Source organism: Stomoxys calcitrans, chromosome 3, assembly GCF_963082655.1.
Source record: "Stomoxys calcitrans chromosome 3, idStoCalc2.1, whole genome shotgun sequence".
NCBI lineage: Eukaryota > Metazoa > Arthropoda > Insecta > Diptera > Muscidae > Stomoxys > Stomoxys calcitrans.
In genome coordinates, this window is record NC_081554.1 from 99295567 (window position 1) to 99318540 (window position 22974).

The 22974-nt window shown below is 36.5% G+C and overlaps 1 protein-coding gene across 3 annotated transcripts in view; it reads left to right on the top strand.

Moving 5' to 3' along the window:
- The window catches only part of LOC106084285 (hemicentin-2), a 518476-nt gene that overhangs the window by 478126 nt on the left and 17376 nt on the right, over positions 1-22974 (top strand). For all 3 annotated transcript variants that reach the window (XM_059364753.1, XM_059364755.1, XM_059364754.1), the window contains exon 8: positions 1037-1402. In XM_059364753.1, the coding sequence (XP_059220736.1) occupies positions 1037-1402 (366 nt within the window). The remainder of the gene's footprint in view (positions 1-1036; positions 1403-22974) is intronic.

Here is a 22974-nt window from a genome sequence, read left to right on the forward strand (position 1 = left end):
GTTTGTAACACCAAGGAATATTGGTATACGACTCAATAGAATGTATATAAATATTCTTGATTGCTTTCACATTTTTAGATCGATCTAGACCTTTCTCTCCGTCTGTATGTGAGATTTCTGGGAGATTTCTCGCATATTAATGAGGGGATTTAAGTTTTTATCAATGATAAGGGACCTCCTTTGTACAGCCGAGTCTTTAAATAAGAACAAATGTCAACATCGATGACAGATATGTTTGCTAGAAGAACAAGCAATGCCATTTTGTTAGCTATCGTAGCAATGTGTGCACAATATTTTTGCAGATTTTGTAGTTAAAACTGCAGATTTTTTTTTTGTCAAAGTAACAGGCCGAAATGTTAGCAAAAACTACAGCGCAATGTTTCTAAAACAGTTGCTATTTTAACAAACTTTTTTGCCATTTTGAATAACAAATTTCGTTGCAAGTCAAATCGGTTCAAGCTTAAATATAGCTCTCATATAAGAAGGACTCGTGACTTGACTTCTATTATCCGATGTGGTTGGTAACCAGCTATAGCTCTCATATAAGCCCATCTTTTGATTTGACTTCTAGCACCCTTAGAGAGTGCAGTTATCCTTCATGGCAGTCGAAATCGAAACATTTAATAATAAATACATGTTAAAAGGCGTACACAAATTTCATCAATAGCACAATAATAAGACCAACAATTTTCTTTTAGAATTTCATCCATTCAAATGATTGATTTTTGGAAACGCTAAACTACTTCTTCTCCTTTTTTGTTCTTCTCTTGCTTTTCGCCAAAGTGATTGATTTCTCAGACGATAACAAAAAAAGCAATCATACAATATTGCTTTAAATCGACTTTGAGAAGAAAAAATATCCAAGAAGAGAACACATTTTTATACTCCCAATGGGGCCACACAAATTGTAAAAACAAATTAAATCACTGACCGCATCCGAGTAGCCAGCTGGAAAGCATTTTACGTCATAACCCATTTAAAATTATATTTATTTATGTTGCAAACCTTTTAGCTCAATGTTCGCCTTCAATTTCAGGGGTCAATATGGGTTACATTGAAAACAATTACTCCAACTCGAATAATGGCGGCAGTGTGAATTCGCAGGACTCCTTGTGGCAGGTTAAAATGTCCGGTGCCGCAGGCAATCAGCAGAACATGATGCCAGTCTCCCACAACAACTATGTGGAGCAGCAGCCCACCTATGGCTATGATCCCTTGACGCATGGCGGCTATGGTGGTGTCGACGACTATGCCCCATATCCACAACTGACGGCGACGCCCAGTCAACATGGCGATGAGTACCACAATTTACGTAATAGCCAAAATCCATCAAGACAAGACTACTGTAGTGATCCCTATGCATCGGTGCAAAAGCCCAAAAAACGTGTTGACCAACATTTAGGTAAGTACTTATCATTTGTCCTTATCGTTCTTCGGCGTGTGCCGCCCAATAGTTTAGACACTGAAAATGAAAAGCATGTAGGCGTAGCCTCATTTCATAGATTTGACATATTTGGATGAGGCGACTTATGAAAATACCACAAGATAAATTAAATTGACATTTAATACGCTCTTCATGTACCTTCCTAAGGCTAAACATCAATGCTGGCATCCACACGCCATATTAGTATTGCAGCAGGCTTGCGACCAAAGCCGCAGAGTTAACTTCAGCGATATCTTCGAAAGATTTAGCTTATACTGTAAGCTAATATGTTTTCAGATAATTCCCTTAGGGCTTAGAATAAGGTCTCGAATGCATAAGGGCAAGATCCAACTCGTGTAATAAGGCATATTAACCAATTCAGCAAAAAAAAACCAAATCGTCGTTTGTTTGTCTAGGGCAACCAGGCCACAGCAGAACTACAGCATTGTGGCCAAGGCTGATTGCCAGTTGCCTTTGTGATGTCCAACGTTTTGATTATGGCATTGGTAATCGTGTTGCCATTGCCAGTATTGGAATTAGGATTTCAAAGAAGATGTAGAAAAGCAATGTAGTGCTACAGTCTCAGTTCGTCTGGTGAGGATGCTTTAACCTAAAAGAGAGAATTTCTACTTGGCGTAATCGACGCCGGATGATTGACTCGAAACAAAACATATATGACAACCAGTTAACAATAGGCAATGAAATCCTCAAGTATTTAAAGTCATTATCCTACCTTGGGTGCTTAATGAGCACAGATGGGAGAGCAGGATTGGCAATCTCCTCAAATGTTTCTGCACTCATAACTGAGAAGATTTAATACTACCGTCCTAGAAGTACAAAACGCCAAACTAATAATTTGTAGATAAGACTAGGGTTTGCAAATTTCCCGGGAATTTCCGTCTTTTCAATTTCCCGCTTCCCGGAATAATCGATGCGGGATCCCACGGGATTGAATGAGGTTTTTTTTTGGCTTAATAAGTTCCATTATTATTTTCAAGCATTTTTTATTGGGTTTATCGATTAATTCTTATTGCGATATAGAAGGGGATTTGAACCCAGGCAGTCGGCAACATAGGCGGACAAGCGAACCTCTGCGCCACGGTGGCCTCAAATTAATTCATTTAAATCACGTTATTGTTTACACGTATAAATCACGTGTAAACAATAACATGTATATAGTATATACCGTATACTATGGAAAACAATTTGAAATAATTGTAAGTCTATCACTGCAAAGAAAAACACAAGCGGTGGAAAGGATCAGTTAGTGTGAACAGGTGTCAAACATGGTTAGTATCGCAATTACATCGTAAGCACGTTTTCGCGTTATATTCCATAAAAATAGGATCTACCAACGTATGGCCCTTGAAGCCTCAACACCTAATGTGGTTTAAAAGTCTCTTAACTCCGGACGGAACGCGTCCCACATTGGTTGATGTGTTGTGTTCTCTGGCTTTCCTTTTTCATTGTAAGAAATCTTCGATCATTAAGCTCGCCTCGAAAGAGAAACATAAGAAAATTCCGAAGTTTCGAAATATTGTTGTAAAAAGGATAAAACTAGCGCAGCTTGTAAACGGTGTGCCAAAATAACACAATGCAAAGGCAACAGTACGAAAAATTTAATAAGAGTCCATTACCACTGAATTTAAAAAAATTCACCGTCACCGTCGATATTTCACGAAAAAATATGTTAACTGTTTTCGTAAAAGCCATCTGATAGAAGATTTAGTGGCAAGGCTAGCATCTTTAGATGGACTTCCTATCAGAGCTATAGCTAAAAGTTCATCAGATAATCAAATTTACATTTTTTATTTGCTATCAGCAAACATTTTCTAATGTTTTCAAATAGTCAAAGTTGAATAGAAACATATTTCTATTTGTAAGATTATATAGCGTACGGAAACATATTGACTTAGAATATCAATTAGCGAATGTAAACATTCACAAGTTGTTGGACTTTTTAAATCGGTAGGAACAAGAATGCATCTTTCTTCTTTTGTTCGTGTGGTATCGCAGTGGGCGAAAACGACTAAGTGAGACTCCCACTGAAACCTTACCTAAGTCAACCTTACCATAAATTTCCTATTACGGATGCTGACTGAGGGACTGACTAAGGATCCGAATCAGCTATGCAGAAGGGCCGAAAAGTTCCTGCAGATGGAATACGACTGGGCTAGATCTAGTGGGCCCCAATTTTAACCCAGAGAAGTCTGAAATCTGCTTGTTAACGATGAAGATGACGGTGGGCCAATTTCACGCATCAAGTTTTCTCAATAGAACTATTTCGATATTTGGACCGGAAGTGTCACACTCAAGAGAAACCGAGAACGATATGGGCCCTGTAGGATAGTCCACTGGCTCTATAGGAGAGTGATTAGACCAATACTTAATTACGCCTCAGAAGTTTGGTGGACTTCGATGGAGAAAAAGTGCATCGTATGGAGAAAACGTTGTCTTAGCATAGGCGTAGTGATGAAGACTAGGGCCACGCCGACTAGGGCATTGGAGATTATTCTAGATATCCGACCCCTTGGCATACAGATTAATTGTGAGGCAGCCACTGCGTCTACAAACCTTAAGGCGATGGATTGGATGGAGGATAGGAGCGTGGTATAATCGAGGAAACCCGGTTAATTAGAACAGGTTTGCGATCGGATAACTGGGATAACATTTGAGGTTGAGTGGGAGACACTGCTGCCAGAGGCATAACCTTGGATTCACGGAACTCTGGTATTTCCATCTAAGAGATCATATTACACTAGTTAAGGGCTCGAGCATCGTTAGGACGACGACAATCCTATGGAGTGAAAATAAAGTAAGAAGGAGATCGGTATAGCTATTGGTATCATAACGCGACACATAGGACTACGAGCTCACTTATGTTAAATCGGTGTGGCAAGTGATAGCATGTGGGGAAGATGAGGAGAGGTTGGAGCATTTCCTTTGTCATTGCCGGGCTTTCACGAGACACAATACGAGACATGAAACAAATTAGGGGAGTGGTAAAGAAAAGAATTAAGGATTTTGTAAGTAGCATGGAATTCCTAACTTAAAATTTTCTTTTTAGAGGTTACTTTATAGTTTTTAGAGCGCACAACAAGCCGATAAGTGGCTTAGGTGTATGTCCATAGTGCCTTGGGGCGGATTAATATCTGTACCCTCTTTGCAACGTAACATGCTCTTATTACTACTAAATTCGTGTTAGTAGTATCGAGGGTATTAAAATAATAGTTTTCATTTGAATTTGTTTTACAGATTATAAAAATAATGTTTACTTATTCTACAAGAATTACAAATGCAAATTTGCCCATGGACATTCCATTTAGGAATAGGGGCAAACTTCTCACATATCACCGAGTGTTATGCTCAATGATAAGGGGATTCCTTTTTATAGCCGATTCTGAACTGAACGTGCCGCAGAGCTATACCTCTTTGAGGAGAAGTTTTTACATGGCACAGTACCTTACAAATGTCTCCAGCTATAGTAGGGAATAACCTCCGCTGATTTTTTTATGTTCTCGCCAGGATTTAATACTTTCGAAACTGTTGTTATGTTTGGCTTACACAAAAGCCATATTGAAATCTGTTTCATCACTTTGGTTTAAATCTGTAGTCTAACTAAGTTTGGTTATGGTTCAAATACAATGTTATCATCTATGTCCCTGATGCAGTAGGAATGTGGTGTCGGTGTGTGTGTCTGTGTCCGAGGAAGAAAGTGTTCATAAAAAAAGGCAATCACCGCAATGTTGGCTATGTCAGCAGCAGCCAGAGACAGCAACAGCCACCACCACCAATAACAATTGTGTTTATCCTGATTATCCTTGCTATAATACAATTTCTGATTGTCCTTGTGGCTAAGACACGTACAGACCTTACCGCAAGCGCCTTCAAACACCCTCATTCACTGTCGCTTCGCCTTTGTGACCCCCTAAAAGCCACAAACGCATTCAAACGCACTCAATCACTAAGCCATGCAACCACACATTTCATTCTCACCCACTTGTAAGCCACTTGACTTTTGAGAATCGTCGTTCGGCTCTGCCAACCCAATAGTGGTTGCTCTATTTTGTTGTTTTTTACAGCTTGTTTTAATGATTCTGACTGATATTGTGTATGCGGTTATTTCGGTTCTTTCAGGTCATATAATCAATATTCTTTTTTCTTTGGGTCTGTTTGTTTGAGCATGCTATAATTCTTAATTCATCTTTCTTTCACCCGGGCCAATGGAAACGCTTTAATTTGTTTTTAATTAATCATTTCTTTCGACTGTTCTTCAGTAGATGTCCTCCCCCACACACACACACACACAAACTTAATCATATATATATATGTATATAGATATGTTTGAAGTTCCATATTCATTGTAGTCGTTGTGGCGGTTTTCATCCACTGCACGGCTGGCTGGATATGTTGTTTGCTGTATTCCACACTCATCGTCTTCGTCGTCGGATTAGTTTTATGGTTAATGCCAAACGACATTCTATTTGTCATGGAATGTCAAAAAGTTTATTTTAATCAATCATCTTCTATCAAACATGTACAACAGCCAACATCCACCCACACGTTTAGGATATATCAAAATATAGCGGTGCACAACCGAATCGAAGGATACCAGTTTCCACGAGTCTCACTTTGTGTGTTTCCAATATAAATTCGTGTTAGTATGTATGAATGATAAATCAAGCTGAAGGTTATAATATTTAAAGGAGCTCCATTGAATTCCGGGAGTTGGGCTTAACTATGTTACTTCATGTACATATGTATATGCATGCATACGAAAATCTTGATATGTTTAGAGTTAGAGGGACTCAAACCAATTTAGGATTCCGCGCATGAAAAATGCTTAGATCAACATGGAGGCGATGTTTACAGTTTACTAATAAAGTTCCTATATGCAAATAATCTCGGTATAGCGCTCATCTGGAATCGTTTATGGTTAATCTCTAGAATCAAGCATTTTCAATATAGACTAAGATCATTGAAGGCTGTAGCATTTATTTATGAAAGTCGCCAATTCATTTGCTGTGTTTTGTAAACCTTCAATAAAATTTGCTAGGGCGTTGGTTTAGTTTTATGAAAGTTCCCAATGGACCTGAGAATAGACATACATTTATATGTCCTTAAAGTTTTTATTCAGTTTTTTTAATGCTTTCATTTGGTTGACATGAAAGGTCTTCTTAATTAAGTAAATGATGAATGACAGCAACTTCAAATAGAATTTCTCGTAATTAATGCCAATGCCATACTTTTTGGAAAATCCTAATCACCAAAACAACCTACAAAAGAAACAGGGACAAACTTTTCACATATCAATGAGTGCTTTTCGATTCAAGTTTAAGCTCAATGACATGGCACCTCTTTTTTATAATCCAGTCCGAACGGCATACCCCAGTGCGATACCTTTTTTGGAAGAAGTTTTTACATGGCAAAGTAACTCACAAATTTAAGTTATTAAAAAAAAAATAAATTTCTCATAGAAATATCTCATTATTGTATGTAACAACTAGAAAAAAAGTTCGCTGTTATCAGCAAACACTATATGCTGATTTTAAACGAAAAATGATTAACCGATATATTATTGAACTTATTTGACAACATTAGTCTTCAATTTATTATTGAAAATCATGTATATGATTTTAGTATAAAGTTTGCCTGCTTTTATTTGAAATCATTAAAAAATTTTATATTTGTGGAAAATTTTGGTGAAATTGTATTCTAACAATCTTTCAAGTTAAAAGAAAAGATGTAATATACGAGTTTTTAAAACATGTATGACTTATTGTGGCAAATTTGCCCATTAACATTTCATTGAGGAACAGGGACAAACATCTCACCTATCAATAAGGGCTGTCCGAATCAAATTTAGGCTTAATGATAAGGGTCACAAATGTTGCCAGCATTAGGAGGGGAAATCACCGGTGAAATTTTTTCTGATGTTCTCATCAGGATTCGATCACAGGCATTCAGCGTCATAGGCGGAGATGATTACCTCTGCGCTACGTTGGCCTCCAAAATTGGGTCAACTAGTGAAGTGAATATCGGACGATATTTGTACACACATAGGAAGCTGTATCAAATCCTGAATCAATTTTCGATTGCTGCCTGTTAGTCGAAATCGTAAAGACATTTGGAAATCATAGAAAAATCTTAAGTTTTACATTATCTACCATTATAACTAAAAGATAAAGTGTAATATTTGTTTTGACAGTATTAAAGAATATCATAAAATCGTATGCTTAACGGTTTACAATTCAAAACAATTCAAATTCAATTCAATTCAAATTGATTGCTATTTTAGCGAAAAATTCCAATTTCCCATTTTCAGCAGACTTTTTGAAAAAACAAATGTTTTTTTTTACAAAAATTGCAAATCTACAAAATTTTCTCGGAGGCAAGTTTATAAGTTGTAAACTGAAATATGACGAGTGTGAGGAGGATTTCCTATTTTAGGCTGCATTTATGACATCCATAACAAATTTCCAGATAAAAAAAAGTTCAATTATATATCTCACCACATGCATCTTCAAATAGATAATTTAGCATATCATTATACCACAGAAATGAGAGGAAGATTTAGCCTAGACAAATAATTATATGTGTATTGTGTAAAACTGCGCTAGCAAATGATTTTTATACCCTCTGTCATAGGATGGGGGTATATTAATTCCGTCATTCTGTTTGTAACACCTTGGAATATGCGTCTGAGACCTCATAAAGTATATATATTCTTGAACGTCGTGTCATTTTAAGTCGACCCAGCCATGTCCGTCCATCTGTCCGTCCGTCTGTCTGTCTGTCGAAAGCACGTTAAATTTCGAAGGAGTAAAGCTAGCCGCTTGAAATTTTGTACAAATACTTTTTATTAGTGTTTGTTGGTTGGTATTGAAAATGGGCCAAATCAGTTTATGTTTTGATGTAGCTACCATATAAACCGATCTTGGGTCTTAACTTCTTGACCCTATAACTTGATATAGCTCCAATAGCATAACCGTTATTATTCAATATTATTTGCCTAAAAGGAGATACTGCGCATAGAACTCGATAAATGCGATCCATGGTGGAGGGTATATAAGATTCGGCCCGGCCGAACTTAGCACGATCTTACTTTTTTTTAATTTGTTTCTCTAATTTAATATTATAACCAATGCTGCAATTTTGGTAGGTTCCTACCAAAACTGGTAGGTTTTAATTCTCTTGGTAGGTTGGTAGGCTGACCTCAATTTTTGGTAGGTTTTACCAACAAATAAATACCATGTTAATTACTGAAAAAATCGCAGAGGATAACACAACATTAATTCACTTCTTGCCGTTTCTGCATATTCGTTAAGAGTGCAGAAGAAAACCATGGATGTCGAGAGACCAAATACTGTTACAAGGAGTCTCACTGTTTTAAACTACGGTAAAAAAGCGTAAGTTCTGATATTGACTGTAACTGGTACGAGTGTTAAGGGATCTTTTTCAAATTTCGTAAATTCTTTGAGCTTTCAATCGGAAAACAGGCCTATGTAGCAGCCGCATACGAAGATGTTGAAGGATCCAGGCAACTCAATGTAACGACGCAAATTGGTAGTAAAAGCGCATTTCTGGGCCCAAACATTTAAGTCGGGAGATAGCTTTATCCACACTTGGCACGGTTATTCATTGAAATCGAGGCAAAAATACGGGTATAAAGGGTGATTTATCAAGAACGATGGCCTACGTTGAACGTAAGGCTATAGAGTGATTTCAACAAGCAAACGGACGGATACAGCTAGATAACTGCGGTACTAAATCGTTTGTAGCGTAGAATATGTATAAGTTGATGTATTGGGTTGCCCAAAAGGTAATTGCGGATTTTTTAAAAGAAAGTAAATGCATTTTTAATAAAACCTAGAATGAACTTTAATCAAATAAATTTTTTTTTAACACTTTTTCGAAAGCAAGCTAAAAGTAACAGCTGATAACTGACAGAAGAAAGAATGCAATTACAGAGTCACAAGCTGTGAACAAATTTGTCAACGCCGACTATATGAAAAATCCGCAATTACTTTTTGGGCAACCCAATATTTAAAATGGAATGGCAAAATGGTCTAGTCTCCGGTGGCGGGTATAAAAACATTTACCGCATTTTTGGCTTGAAGAATATTTGATAGGTTTAGGTCGAGTTTGGAAGGATTTTTCTTAATATTTGGTAGGACAATATTTTCTTGAGTGGCAGCACTGATTATCACATATAGCATTTCAAAGCATTTGGAATGTTTCTGATAGGAAAAGAAAATGATTTCAACATTTGTTTCATACAATATATTTATATGTGCATAGCTAAAATTATTTTGTTTTTCATAATATATTGTTGTGTATCTTTATTTAAAATTTAATATCTAGTACGATATTGGCTTGTCCTTGTGTAGAAGGACATTTTGTAGTATCCATGGCATAGAACCCGCCCAATGTTTTATGGTTGCCATATCAATTTTGTACTATTTCGTCATTATCGCTTGTATCTTGCAAAAACCTTTGCAGATAGTATGCCCCAGAGATCTTCAACGTGACTCAAATCGGGATCCAATGCGGACCGCTATTGTAAATTTAATTATGTTTCAGTTTTATAGGTCTTTATATAACTCTGCACTCATTTTAGTTGAAACAAAGCATATTTGTAACTTTCCAAGTGTTCCAAATGCACCAATTACCATAGGATATACTTGGTCATAGTTTTGGTTGCAGCACTCTAGTCGAGGATACCGAGAATCCCCTCCAATATTTACGATGACCATCGGGTCCATCCATATTGAAGTTTATTTCGTCACAAAGTTATTCGAATCGAATTCTTCGCCCAAAATTTGTGTTTTTCAACAATCAAAATTCATGTGTCTTTATAGCGCTGCATTATGGAAGTTTTTGAACATTGCATTGTAATATGTTGTCTGGAACCAGATAGATCCGATTCCAACTCATGTTTTCAGTAGCTTCTATTTGGCGAATGTACTTTTATTTATAGTTTGTCTACATCCACTCCACTCAACGCTGCTATAGTTAACAGAGTGAACAAAACGCTATGTTTTGTGTTGTTCATTGACTGCAGCTGTACTTTTCACTATTCTTTTAGTAACTAATCTCATTTCAATAATCCCTCCGCGCCCCGTACCCAAAAATTTGTCTCCACGTGGCATTTTTCGTCGAAAAATCCAATTTTATTAAAAAGTATGTTTATTCTCACCAATTGCTATATATGTTATATGTATCACCGAAAAAACTGTAAAGTGTTGGCTTTTTAGCTCCTAAAATTTAAACTTTTAATAATGTACATATAAATATTTTACGAAAATTTTTAACTTCCAAAGAAATATTAAGTAAGAACGTGCTAAGTTCGGCCGCGCCGAATCTTATATATACTCCACCATGGATAACATTTGTGGAGTTTTATGCGCGGCATCTCTTTTTTTGAATAAGAACTTACGCTATTGGAGCTATATCAAGTTATAGTCCGATTCGGACCATAAATGCAGGCGGAACATTGTAGAAGTCATTGTGTAATATTTCAGTTCATTCGGATAAGAATTGCGCCTTGTAGGGGCTCAAGAAGCAAAATCGGGAGATTGGTTTATATGGCAGATGTATCAAACTATTGCTCGATTCAGACCATATTAGACACCTATGTTGAAGGTCATGAGAAAAGCCGTTGCACAAAATTTCTGCCAAATCAGATGAGAATTGCGCCCTCTAGAGGCTCAAGAAGTCAAGATCCCAGATCGGTTTATATGGCAGCTATATCAGGTTATGTACCGATTTGCGCCATACTTAGCATAGCATACTCATGCAAAATTTCAGCCAAATGCGGCCTCTATTGGCTCAAGAAGTCAAGGTAGAAGATCGGTTTATATGACAGCTATACCAGATTATGAAACGATTTGAATCATACGTGATACCACGTTCAAAATTTCACCACGTTCAAAATGTCAGTCAAATCGGGGGAGAATTGCGTCCTCTAGAGGCTCAAAAACTCAAGACCCCAGGTCGGTTTATATGGCAGGTATATCAAACCATGAACCGATGTGGCCCATTTACAATCCCAACCGAACTACACTAATAGAAAATATTTATGTAAAATTTCAAGTGGCTAGCTTTACTCCTTCGTGCTTTCGAGAGACAGACGGACGGACATGGCTAATTCGACTTAAAATGACATGACGATCTAGAATATATGTACTTCATGGGGTCTCAGACGCATATTTATATATATGTATGTATACCCCCATCCTATGGTGGAGGGTATAAAAATAACGGTACTTGGATGAAGTTGAAACACATAATTATAATAAGGCTATATAATTTTTGATATCGGAAGGGGGCGGGCCCTCTCCCATACCCCAGTGGTAGTACCCAATCGAGAGGTATTCAGATGTAGAATACGAATTACATACTAACACTTGGGTCCAAGTAACTGGGGGCCGCCCCAATACGGATATGGTATTAAAGATTGGGTCCAAGTATCCAGGAAGTCGCCCTAACCCCAAAACTCCTTCTGGCAGACAAATTGAATGTTCCTATCAATATGGGGCTCAAATAAAAGGCATTCGGGTTTAAATTACGAACCTGTCATACAAAATCAGGTCGAAGCATAGGGGGTCACCCCACCCGCCAAAAACGCCCCAAATGGGTATATTAGCCAATCACTACTATATGGGACTCGGTTTGTTTGTTTGTTCCGTATAGACTCGAAAACAGCACAATCGATTTTCTCGAAATTTTCACAGATTGTGCAGGTTGGACTGGAAGTAATTTTTTGATACCGGGCGCACCTTCCCCCTTGCCCCAAACACACCACCCAAAATCAAAAGTGGACCGATCGGAGCAATATGGGTATCAGATGAATGATATTCGAGAATAAAATACGAATATGGTATTAAAATTTCAGTCTATGTATCCATCGGGCCGCCCAAACCCTAAACTCTTCCAAACAGACGAATATGGCAGAAAAATTAAGTCCATATAATAGAAATTGTCTCCATCACCATTATCATCCATTTTTAAAAACTCCTGAAATAGGTTATTTAACCCATCCTGACAATATGGGACTCGAACGAAAGGTATTTGAGAGTAGAGAAGTAATACAGATTTGGGAGTAAAATACGAAGTTGATACCTGTTTTTAAGGCACAGTGGAGAAGTGCCGGACCCAGCCCCAAAACGCACTCCAATCCGTACATATTTATTAATATAGGACAGAAATGAAACATGACTTTTTACCGACTACGGTAACATGGGGTTCATATAAAACGTATTTGAAAGTGTGGCACTAAGCTTTTATTTATTTCAAGGCGAAATTCAAATAAAATAAATCTTAGTCCCATGTTTTATATTTAGTCGCTTTCAAAAGATGCAATTTAAGCACTAGGGGATATCAAAAGATCGGCTTTGTCTAAGTTGGGTACTTTAACATTCTTATCGTGTCCATTACAGAAAGCCACCTTTACGGTCTTTGCCTGTTTTACACCGCCCTTAGTTTACACCATTAACACGTTGTGCAACACCCTATCATGTGTGATTTTCTTATTATTATTTTTTTTTTAAGTTAATGGAGACGGTGGACACAGTACAAGTACACAGCTAGGCTGGATCTGGAGTTCTAGAGGCTTCGTGACTTTTGTTTATATTTCTAGTGACTTTAGGCGATCTTCAAACCAAGGCAAAAATTTCTAGTAAACATAACCATTTTTAATCCACATTAATGGGATTAACGTTATGTGCAATCATAGATCAAATATTCGGTGGCACAGAAAAGTCTGCAAACCCCAGTTTTTCTGTCAAATGTCTATTTGTGCTAAAATTGTTATCACGGTTTCCAGTATTATAATTAGTTAACATTTTTGGGAAAAATTTTATACTAACTTCATTACTAACCGTTTGCATAGCTGCTATTTACGAAAAGCTATGTAGCCATATCTGTGCCACAATAGTTTGTCAAGACTGATCGAAAAGAAAATTTAATAAAACCTTAGATCAACATTTCGAAATATAACAAAGAAAAAGTGTCAATAATATACCGCAATCGTATGGTGCAATAGATATATATTAGGTTAGAACTTAAAGGCAAATGCTTATAAATTGCTTGAATCAGTATACGCACCACCATAGAATGAGGTTATAATACATTTTATCTGAATCCATAATTCAGCCCAGCCATAAATAAATTCTGAACTAAAAACGAACTTATGTTTTGGTTTGACACATTAGCTCACTCCTGATCTCATCGTACATTATGGAATGTGCTTATGTCATGTTGAGCATATAATTGGGGCTTACCAAAATGTCAAATCATCATGTTGGCAAAGTTTTGATACTTTCTGCTACTGGAAATTAATCCGCCACAGAAAAAAAAACGATGGCATCAAACCCAGTCTCGTCAATAATGGCCCCTATTTGTTTTGACAACAAAATGACAAATTATTCTGTTTGATCTTCTGGTCTCACTCCTTGCAAATTTACTTAAAAACGAAAACTCGCTGCTTTGGTCGAGGGTACAATGCCAAGCATTAGTGTTTGATGCTAAAAAGTTTCAAAAGTAACACAAATTGCATGAAATCAGTTTTTGAAAAATTTTAATGCTTTCATTTTACTAAATTTTGAATAACGAATAATACATTGGATCATGATGCCATGCCCGCAACCCTCAAAGGCGCAGATAATTTATGGAGTATTTGCTTTTGCATATTTCCATGTCAAGGACGAGCCAAGCAATCAACCACGAATTTCATTCATAACCACCTTAGCATGTGTATAATCATTAATCTTTCAAAAAAAAAAAAATGAATTTTTCGTACATTTTTCAAAAAAAAAAAAAAGTATTTGTAAAATATACATGTATGTATGTGTGTGGGAACCAGAATGTTCAATTCGCATAAATTTATAAAGTTCGCATACATTCATACTTTCACTCTCTCCATTCACTTTTATATGCAAACAAAGCATAAATTTTGCTGAACCAAAAAATAGGATAAAATGAAATAAAAAGGTACTGCTCAAAAAAAAGAGCAGAAGAACCAGAAAACGAAATGTGAAAATCTTTAGCATGTCGTACAACACAACTTAATCCCATTTCAATTCTTTTTGCATATTATTGTTCTTTAGGTTGCCCCTACGTTGGGCAATGTTCAGTGTACTTGGATGGTGTTAAGCTCTGTATAAAGTCGAAATGGTAATGTTTTCTATATGAAAGTGGCATATGTCGGCAACATGGTCAAGTTTGAAGGCAAGGAGGCACAGTGTTTGGCTCACGAGAATTAGCCACAGAGAGCCAGATAGTAGGCTCATTTCCCATCAGGTTGTTATGTCACCATACTGTGCCTTCCACATTTCGCAGTCAAATGTAGTCTGCTTTCAATTTCAATGGCAAATCAATTCAATAAATTCTGCAAAATGTATGCCATTGGAAATTTTTCACATTTTACACTACCCCTCGATTTGCACAAACTTTTTTGGAGATTTGTTTTTTCTACATTCTGCTCTTCAGTTTTTCTGTATTCTCTGTTTTTCCTTCGAGCACATATTGAGATGTCAATGAGGCTATAGATTTCTCCTATTTCATTCTTTTGCCAACTCAAGATAATGCAACAATTCTAGGGGGTATTAAGAGCCATTCGTTGATGTTTCTTTATGGGTATTAAGGGGTTAAGTGTATAATGGTCTATGAGGGTGTGTGTGTGTGTGAAAGGGCTTCCTAGTTCGGTTTGCTGTATAAAATATTCACATTACGTATTCGTCCAGAACAAATGGAAGCCAAAAGGATACTGGGAATGGAATGCATAAAGCAGTAAATCTGTTGTAATAGCATTATAAATATACTCACATATACTTCCAACACTTTTCCACCAATTCTATGCACAAAGCTCCCATCAGCAGGCTACAACCACAGGTCACTGAATAGGAATTTGTTGGAAGTCATCATGGTGTGAAATTTTTTAGCCAAATCGGAATAAAATTAGGCCCTTCAGGTGCTTCAGAATTCAAAAGGGGAGTATTTTATATGTAATTTATATTTAAACATTGCCGGAAACGACGCATAGCAATACGAGCTTTTTTAAGAAGGATAGAGTGAAAAGTTTTACTGCTTTCGGAAAACATTTAACATTCGATACGCGAACATTGTCAGGTTCTCTTTGAATGTCTTGTCTACATTACCTTTGCCTGTACATAATAAATAGTATCGCAGATCAATATTTCTAAGATTACAAAGTGAATGACGAAGTAATTATTCCTCCCATCCTATGCAGAAGGGTAAAGTAGCAGAAGTAGAAAATTTTTGAAAATGAATTTGCACTCTCAAAAATGTTGGCCAAAGAATTATTCTGAGTCTATCGATGCATTTAATTGTGTATGTCTTTGGAGGCCACTGTGGCGCAGAGGTTAGCATGTCCGCCTATGAAGTTGAACGCCCGGTTTCGAATCCTGGCGAGAAAATCTGAAAAGGATTTTAGCGGTGCTTATCCCCTCTTAATACTGGCGATATTTGTGAGGTACTGTACCATTTGGTATGGCAGCCATGTAAAAACAAAGAGATGTTGCACTACGGCACGCCGTTCGGACTCGGCTATAAAAAGAGGTCCCTTATCATTGAGGTTAAAACTTGAATCGGACAACACTCGTTGTGAGAAGTTTGCCCCTGTTCCTTAATCGTTTGTTCATGTGCAAATTTGCATTTGCATCTCTTCTCCTCCTTAGCGTTCCAAACAAATGAACAGAGTAATAATATTGTGTACCACAATATTGGTGTGGGTTTTAAAATGCCTTCGTATGGATATATTCTCATCTCAAGGCCGACAAATTCCCCTTAGTTTTGTTTTCGAACTATCGCTCGAAATGTAATCATTTTTCAACTATATGTTGGTCGATTTACCGACCCAATGCTATTCCTTTGGCTTATGTGTATTCTGTTGGGATCTTGTGTGTATACGTAGCTGGGATCAGAGCCAGCTACTTGGCTAAGTGAAGGTGGCGAAGAAAAGTTATTTCTTGTGAAACTAAAACACAATGTTCTTTAAAAACAAATTTATGTAAATTATGGACAATCGCTAGGTTCAGCTTACATAATATTTGCCTCAGATAAAAGGATAAGTTTTAGGTATAGGCATTCAAATGAAAGAAGCAAAACAAGCAAAATAAATTAATCATCATTTAAGCCATAGTCCATGAATTGTTTGCAAATGTGCCAGACCATATTTGGTTCGGTCCAATCTTTGGTTTATTTTAGAAAATGTACACATCGTTCGGATCCCCATCTGCCAACATACTGCATAAATCTTTTTCTTCCAAGTAGATAATTTTGCATATCTCAAAACGAAATCCTTTAAGTCCCTGAAACTGCCGGATTGCGTATGTGTGTGTTCTCCTATGTGTTCAACCGCATTCCTGGTATGAGGCATGTAAACGCTTCCATTGTCCCTGACATAGAATGACAGGCTGGCTGGCTGCATTTCTTTTAAGCTACTGCTTTCGAACGAGTCTGTACATTGTTCATTACTCTTGGAGTGCTTTGCTCTTTGCTCTGTAGGTGTCCTTATTATTTTGTTTTAAACATTTAAGCAAATATTTGTTGGCGAGACCATAAGACAGCCTTAAATACTGGGCCTTGCCTCTTGCGTAGTTTGTCCACAGCAAGCCTCTTTACTCAGATGGCTAATTTTGGACGAAATGCAAAAAGGCCCCTTTCATGCTTATGTACTGTTCCGCTATTAGAACAACTTCATAAAGCAATCCCAATGGCAATTTTATTTTTGGTAATACATTGTTCCAAAAAGCCCAGGGGTAAAAGGCTGTTCAAAAGGCAACACATTATATACCCATTACTCTTAACAGATTTTATAAATAAAACCTTGTTTAAAACAAACAAGTAAAAGCAAGCTAAGTTCGGCCGGGCCGAATCTTATATACCCTCCACCATTGATCGCATTTGTCGAGTTCTTTTTCCGATATCTTCTTTTAGGCAAACAAAGGCTAAAAGAAAATAATTGATTTAAGTTTGGAGCTATATCAAGTTAAAGTTCGATTTGGACCATAATTAATTTGAACGTTGGAAACCATAGTAGAAGTCATTGTGTAAAATTTCAGTCAATTCGAGTAAGAATTGCGCCCTTTAGGGGGTCAAGAAGTAAAAAAAAGTGATCGGTTTATATGGGAGCTGTATTAGGCAATAGACCGATTCGGACCATATTTGACAAGTATGTTGAAGGTCATGGGAGAAGAATTTCAGCCAAATCGGATAGGAATTGCGCACTCTAGAAGCTCAAGAATTCAAGTCCCCAGATCGGTTTATATGACAACTATATCAGGTTATGGACCGATTTGAACCATAATTGACACAGTTGTTGGATATCATAACAAAACACGTCGTCCAAAATTTCATTCCAATCGGATAAGAATTGCGCCCTCTAGGCTCAAGAAGTCAAGACCCAAGATCGGTTTATATGGCAGCTATATCAAAACATGGACCGATTTGAGCCATACTTAGCACAGTTGTTGCAAGTCATAGCGAAACACGTCGTGCAAAATTTCATTCAAATTGGATAAGAACTGCGCCCTGTACAGGCTCAAGAAGTCAAGACCCAAGATCGGTTTATATGACAGCTATATCGAAACATGGACCGATTTGGCCCATTTACAATCCCAACCGACCTACATTAATAAAAAGTATTCGTGCAAAATTTCAAGCGGCTAGCTTAACTCCTTCGAAAGTTAGCGTGCTTGCGACAGACAGACGGACAGACAGACGAACGGACATGGCTTGATCGACTTAAAATGACATAACGATCAATAATATATATACTTTATGGGGTCTCAGACGCATATTTCGAGGTGTTCCAAACAGAATGACGAAATTAGTATACCCCCTATTCATCCTATGGTGAAGGATATAAAAATCAGATCCGAGAAAGACCCATGGCTCTGGGAACCAGCCTCACAACATTTATAGAAACATTCATTTTTAAGTAGCCTCTTTAGGGTGTAGCGAAACATACCAGGCCGGCTAGTTATTTCTATTCTTGTCATTGTGTGTGTTGGCATTGTAAGGATGTATAACAATTATGTCGGAAAAAATTACTGTCTAGCACTCGCAACTTGGAATGTGGGACTCGCAGTTATGTTTGGGCCACCTGTATATAACTCGCCTCTTCACGGGCTGAAAAATTGAACATGAATATCAATAAGAATTCGAAATCAACACAAAATGGAAAAACAAAATTTAAAGTCTATTTCGTTATGCTTTTAATTTATCGAGCTTATGTTATGCTTTGTAAAAATGCTGTGGATATCCTAGTTGGGTTTTCACAAAAGCATTACTTCTAATGCAATTTTATAGGATTATAAATAAAGGCCTGCACTAACTGTAACATTAAGCCGATTTAAATTGTCATGCCCAATAGTAAGGCATCTTTGCGAATCCAATAAAATTGTTTACATTTCGATTCGTTATTTGATATTGTTTTCTGGTCGTTTTTTTTTTTTAAGGGCCGGGGGTAAATCGTCCCAAAAAGCTTAGAATTATTTTCGGTATTCTTTTGTAATTGTAATTTTTTTGCATGAAATTCAATGGCCATTCAAACAGAATTTATATATCCTGGGATTGTTATTGCATCTGTATTAAAAACAAATCCCATAGATGTGCACTCATGGTTAGACACATTTGCACATATCGACATTCACATGCATGTGTATCCCTAGTATTTTATCCATTGAAGTTATGTCCTTTGCATCGGTGAAGTTATGTGTGTGTGTGTGTGATTACAGCATGTGTTTGTTGCCAAGTTTATATGGCAAGCATTGCGTTATCTTTTTGTACACTTTATGATTCTCCAGCCACATGATTTTGGTTTTCATTTCGACTTCTACACAGTTTAATTCAGTTTTGAATGTTGCTTTATTTGTTTGTGTTATCAATTTGTTATGGTGCACTTGGTTCTATCCAGCTTTTGGCGGCCATTTCATCTAATGGCGTATTTGGTTGTTCGCAATCGAAAACGTACCAAGAACTTGTTTTGCAGTCAATGCCTTTGTAAACAATAAAAATAAGCCAAAATGTCGGTTGACCACTTTGCTTTGTTTATTTGTATAATGTTGTGATCCTTTAAAGCAGCAACCCGCCCAGAAAAGCAATACAGGCGAATAATTTTTTTTTTTTTTATAAATTTGTAAAGGTAGCGGACTTTCCCCTTTAACCTTTGGGAATTCGCAAACTTTTTTTAGGGTCGATCTACAATATATTGAAAACAAGACACGCACACACTAATCCAAATAAGCCGAACCTTCACCATATAAAAGGGGCATTTCATCAATTTTATAAAGTATATATATATTTTTAATCGTCGCACTATGGCGCAGACAGGGAAAACAGGTGCTAAAAATCGAAATTTTCAGTTGCGCCTACGAAATTTTGAAAAAACCCACCGTATGTAAAACATTCCAAGGATTTCAAAAAAGCTACTCACAAGAATGTCTGATTTTTAGTTGGAAGATACGGCCGTTCAAATTATAATTTTTTCGATTTTCGAAATAAAACACTATTTTTAGGCATTTTGGTCCGATTTCAAGTGTTATATCTCGAAAAATATTTAAGGGGTTGTCATTTTTTATTTTGTCTACGGAAGGATATACTTAATAAGTGTAGAATTATCAAAAAAATATATATAAAGGTTACAAAATTCTCCGAATTATAAAAAAGATTTGATAAAGATTGCCACTTCCTTTTAAAAGTTATACACTTCAGAACTTTAAATTTCCGAAAAAAATCTAAATTACGAATTATAAAGAAAATTTTACAGAAATTTAACATATTTGAAATTTTTTTTAGTTTTTAAAAAAAGAAAAATAAAATCTAAAATTTCCAAAAAAAAAATTTTGCTCCAGTTTTACAATTTTTTGACAAATTTTGAATTTGTCATAACTAAGAAACTAAATAATAAGTGTAAAGGCATTAAGTTTGGCACATTACATATTTATCAAAAACACCGTCAAAATACACAATTTATAAAACATTACCAGCAATATCGAAATATGGTCCGATCTATACCAAACTCGCCAAAGACTTCGAGGCCTCTTACACCCTTCATTGTTCAATACTGCAAAACGCATTTTATGATTACTAGACTTTGTATCGGAGATCGGTATATAGGGCAGCTATATCAAAATATAGGACGATCTAGACTATATTGTACACGGTTGTTGAAAAGCATAAAACTCAGCTCATTGTGCGAAAATTTAGCGAAATCGGTTAATACATGAACCTTTTGTGGGTCCAATAACTTAAATCGGTATATATGGAAGATACTGCAAATATATACCGATTTGGATCATTATTGAACAAAGAAGTCGAAAGTCCTAAAACAACTCCCTGTGCCGAAATTCAGCAAAATTGGGTAATAAATGCGCCCTTTATGTGTTCAAAAACTTAAAACTGGAGACCCGTATATATGCCAACTATATCCAAATATACAGACTATTTTACACCATAATCAGTACGCATGTTGAAGGGTCTAACACAACTCACAGTGGCAAAATTGAGTGAAATCGTGTAATAAATGTGGCATTAATAAGCCGAATACCTGTAGTCCGCAGATCGATCTATGTGGGGGCTATATCAAGTTTTAGTCCCATATATCCCATTTTCGAACTCAGCCTGCCTATGGAAAAACATGAATTTGTGCAAAGATTCAGCTCCATTTCTCTTTTTTTAAGACCGCGGCGTGATTTCAACAGATGGACGAATATGGCTGGTTGGACCAGGAAGAATGTATTGACTTTTTAATGATGGAATTTGATATTTCGATGTGTTTGAAATAGAAAGACAAAATGAATGTACCCCCTATCCTTCGGTAGTGGGTATAAAAATGGTCTGAATATTAAAAATTCTCAAATATCCCAAAAACGTTAAATGCTAGAAAAGGTTTGCAAATGTAAAACCTTACCATTTACTCGGTTTGCAAAAACTGGGCATAAAATTTACAGTTCCTCGGCCCAAAAATTAACGAAATTTAATGCCAGTCCATGTGCTAAAATATTTTCTTCCAAAGTCTTAATTATTTTAAACCGATTTTACTCTCTGTACTTTTATTGAATTAATTCAAACGGAAATTCAGTTACAAATTTGAAATTAAGTCATATTATTTTAATCCTTTACACATTAAATAACATTTGAAAACTATTTGGAACAAAAACGCAGTAAAAAATAAACGTTGTTTATTTTAGTATATAAGTTAAACCCTCTGGTACGCTAAAAGTGTTTATTATCCTTTCTTTTCAATTGCACATGGTATTTAAATAGAATATAAATACATTTATATACTAAAGGACTATTTGTTGGATTAGGGGTTGCACTTCCCTATTCCTGGGAATTTAGCATCGAAAAAGTTTGCAATCATTAGATGGGCCGCCTATACTTCCTCAAATAATAAAGTTCATTCAATATCCGTAGCACATAAGACATTACATTGATCACTAAATATGAAATCTTGTTACAACTCATGAAAGGTAGCCAATGAAAAGGTGCACCAAAATCTCGGTAAATATTGACAAGTTCTTTTTATACCCTCCACCATAGGATGGGGGGTACACTAATTTCGTCATTCTGTTTGTAACTACTCGAAATATTCGTCTGAGACCCCATAAAGTATATATATTCTTGATCGTCGTGACATTTTATGTCGATCTAGCCATGTCCGTCCGTCTGTCTGTCGAAAGCACGCTAACTTCCGAAGGAGTAAAGCTAGCCGCTTGAAATTTTGCACAAGTACTTCTTATTAGTGTAGGTCGGTTGGTATTGTAAATGGACCATATCGGTCCATGTTTTGAGTGCGCAATTCTTATCCAATTGGAATAAAATTTTGCACGACGTGTTTTGTTATGATATCCAACAACTGTGCCAAGTATGATTCAAATCGGTCCATAACCTGATATATCTGCCATATAAACCGATCTTGGGTCTTGACTTCTTGAGCCTCTAGAGGGCGCAATTCTTATCCGATTTGAATGAATTTTTGCACGAAGTATTTCGTTATGATATCCAACAACTGTGTCAAATAAGGTTCAAATCGGTTCATAACCTGATATAGCTGCCATATAAACCGATCTGGGATCTTGACTTCTTGACCCCTAGAGGTCGCAATTATTATCCGATATGCCTGAAATTTTGTACGACGGATTCTCTCATGACCATCAACATACGTGTTTATTATGATCTGAATCGGTCTATAGCCCGATACAGCTCCCATATAAATCGATCTCTCTATTTTACTTCTTGAGCCCCCAAAGGGCGCAATTCTCATTCGAATTGGCTGACATTTTACACAGGTCTCCAACATATAATTTAATTGTGGTCCAAACCGGACCATGTCTTGATATCGCTCTAATAGCAGAGCAAATCTTTTCTTATATCCTTTTTTGTCTAAGAAGAGATGCCGGGAAAAGAACTCGACAAATGCGATCCATGGTGGAGGGTATATAAGATTCGGCCCGGCCGAACTTGTTTATGATACAGTGTTTTTATATTCAGTTGACGTTTTGATAGTTTAATCTCGAAGTAAC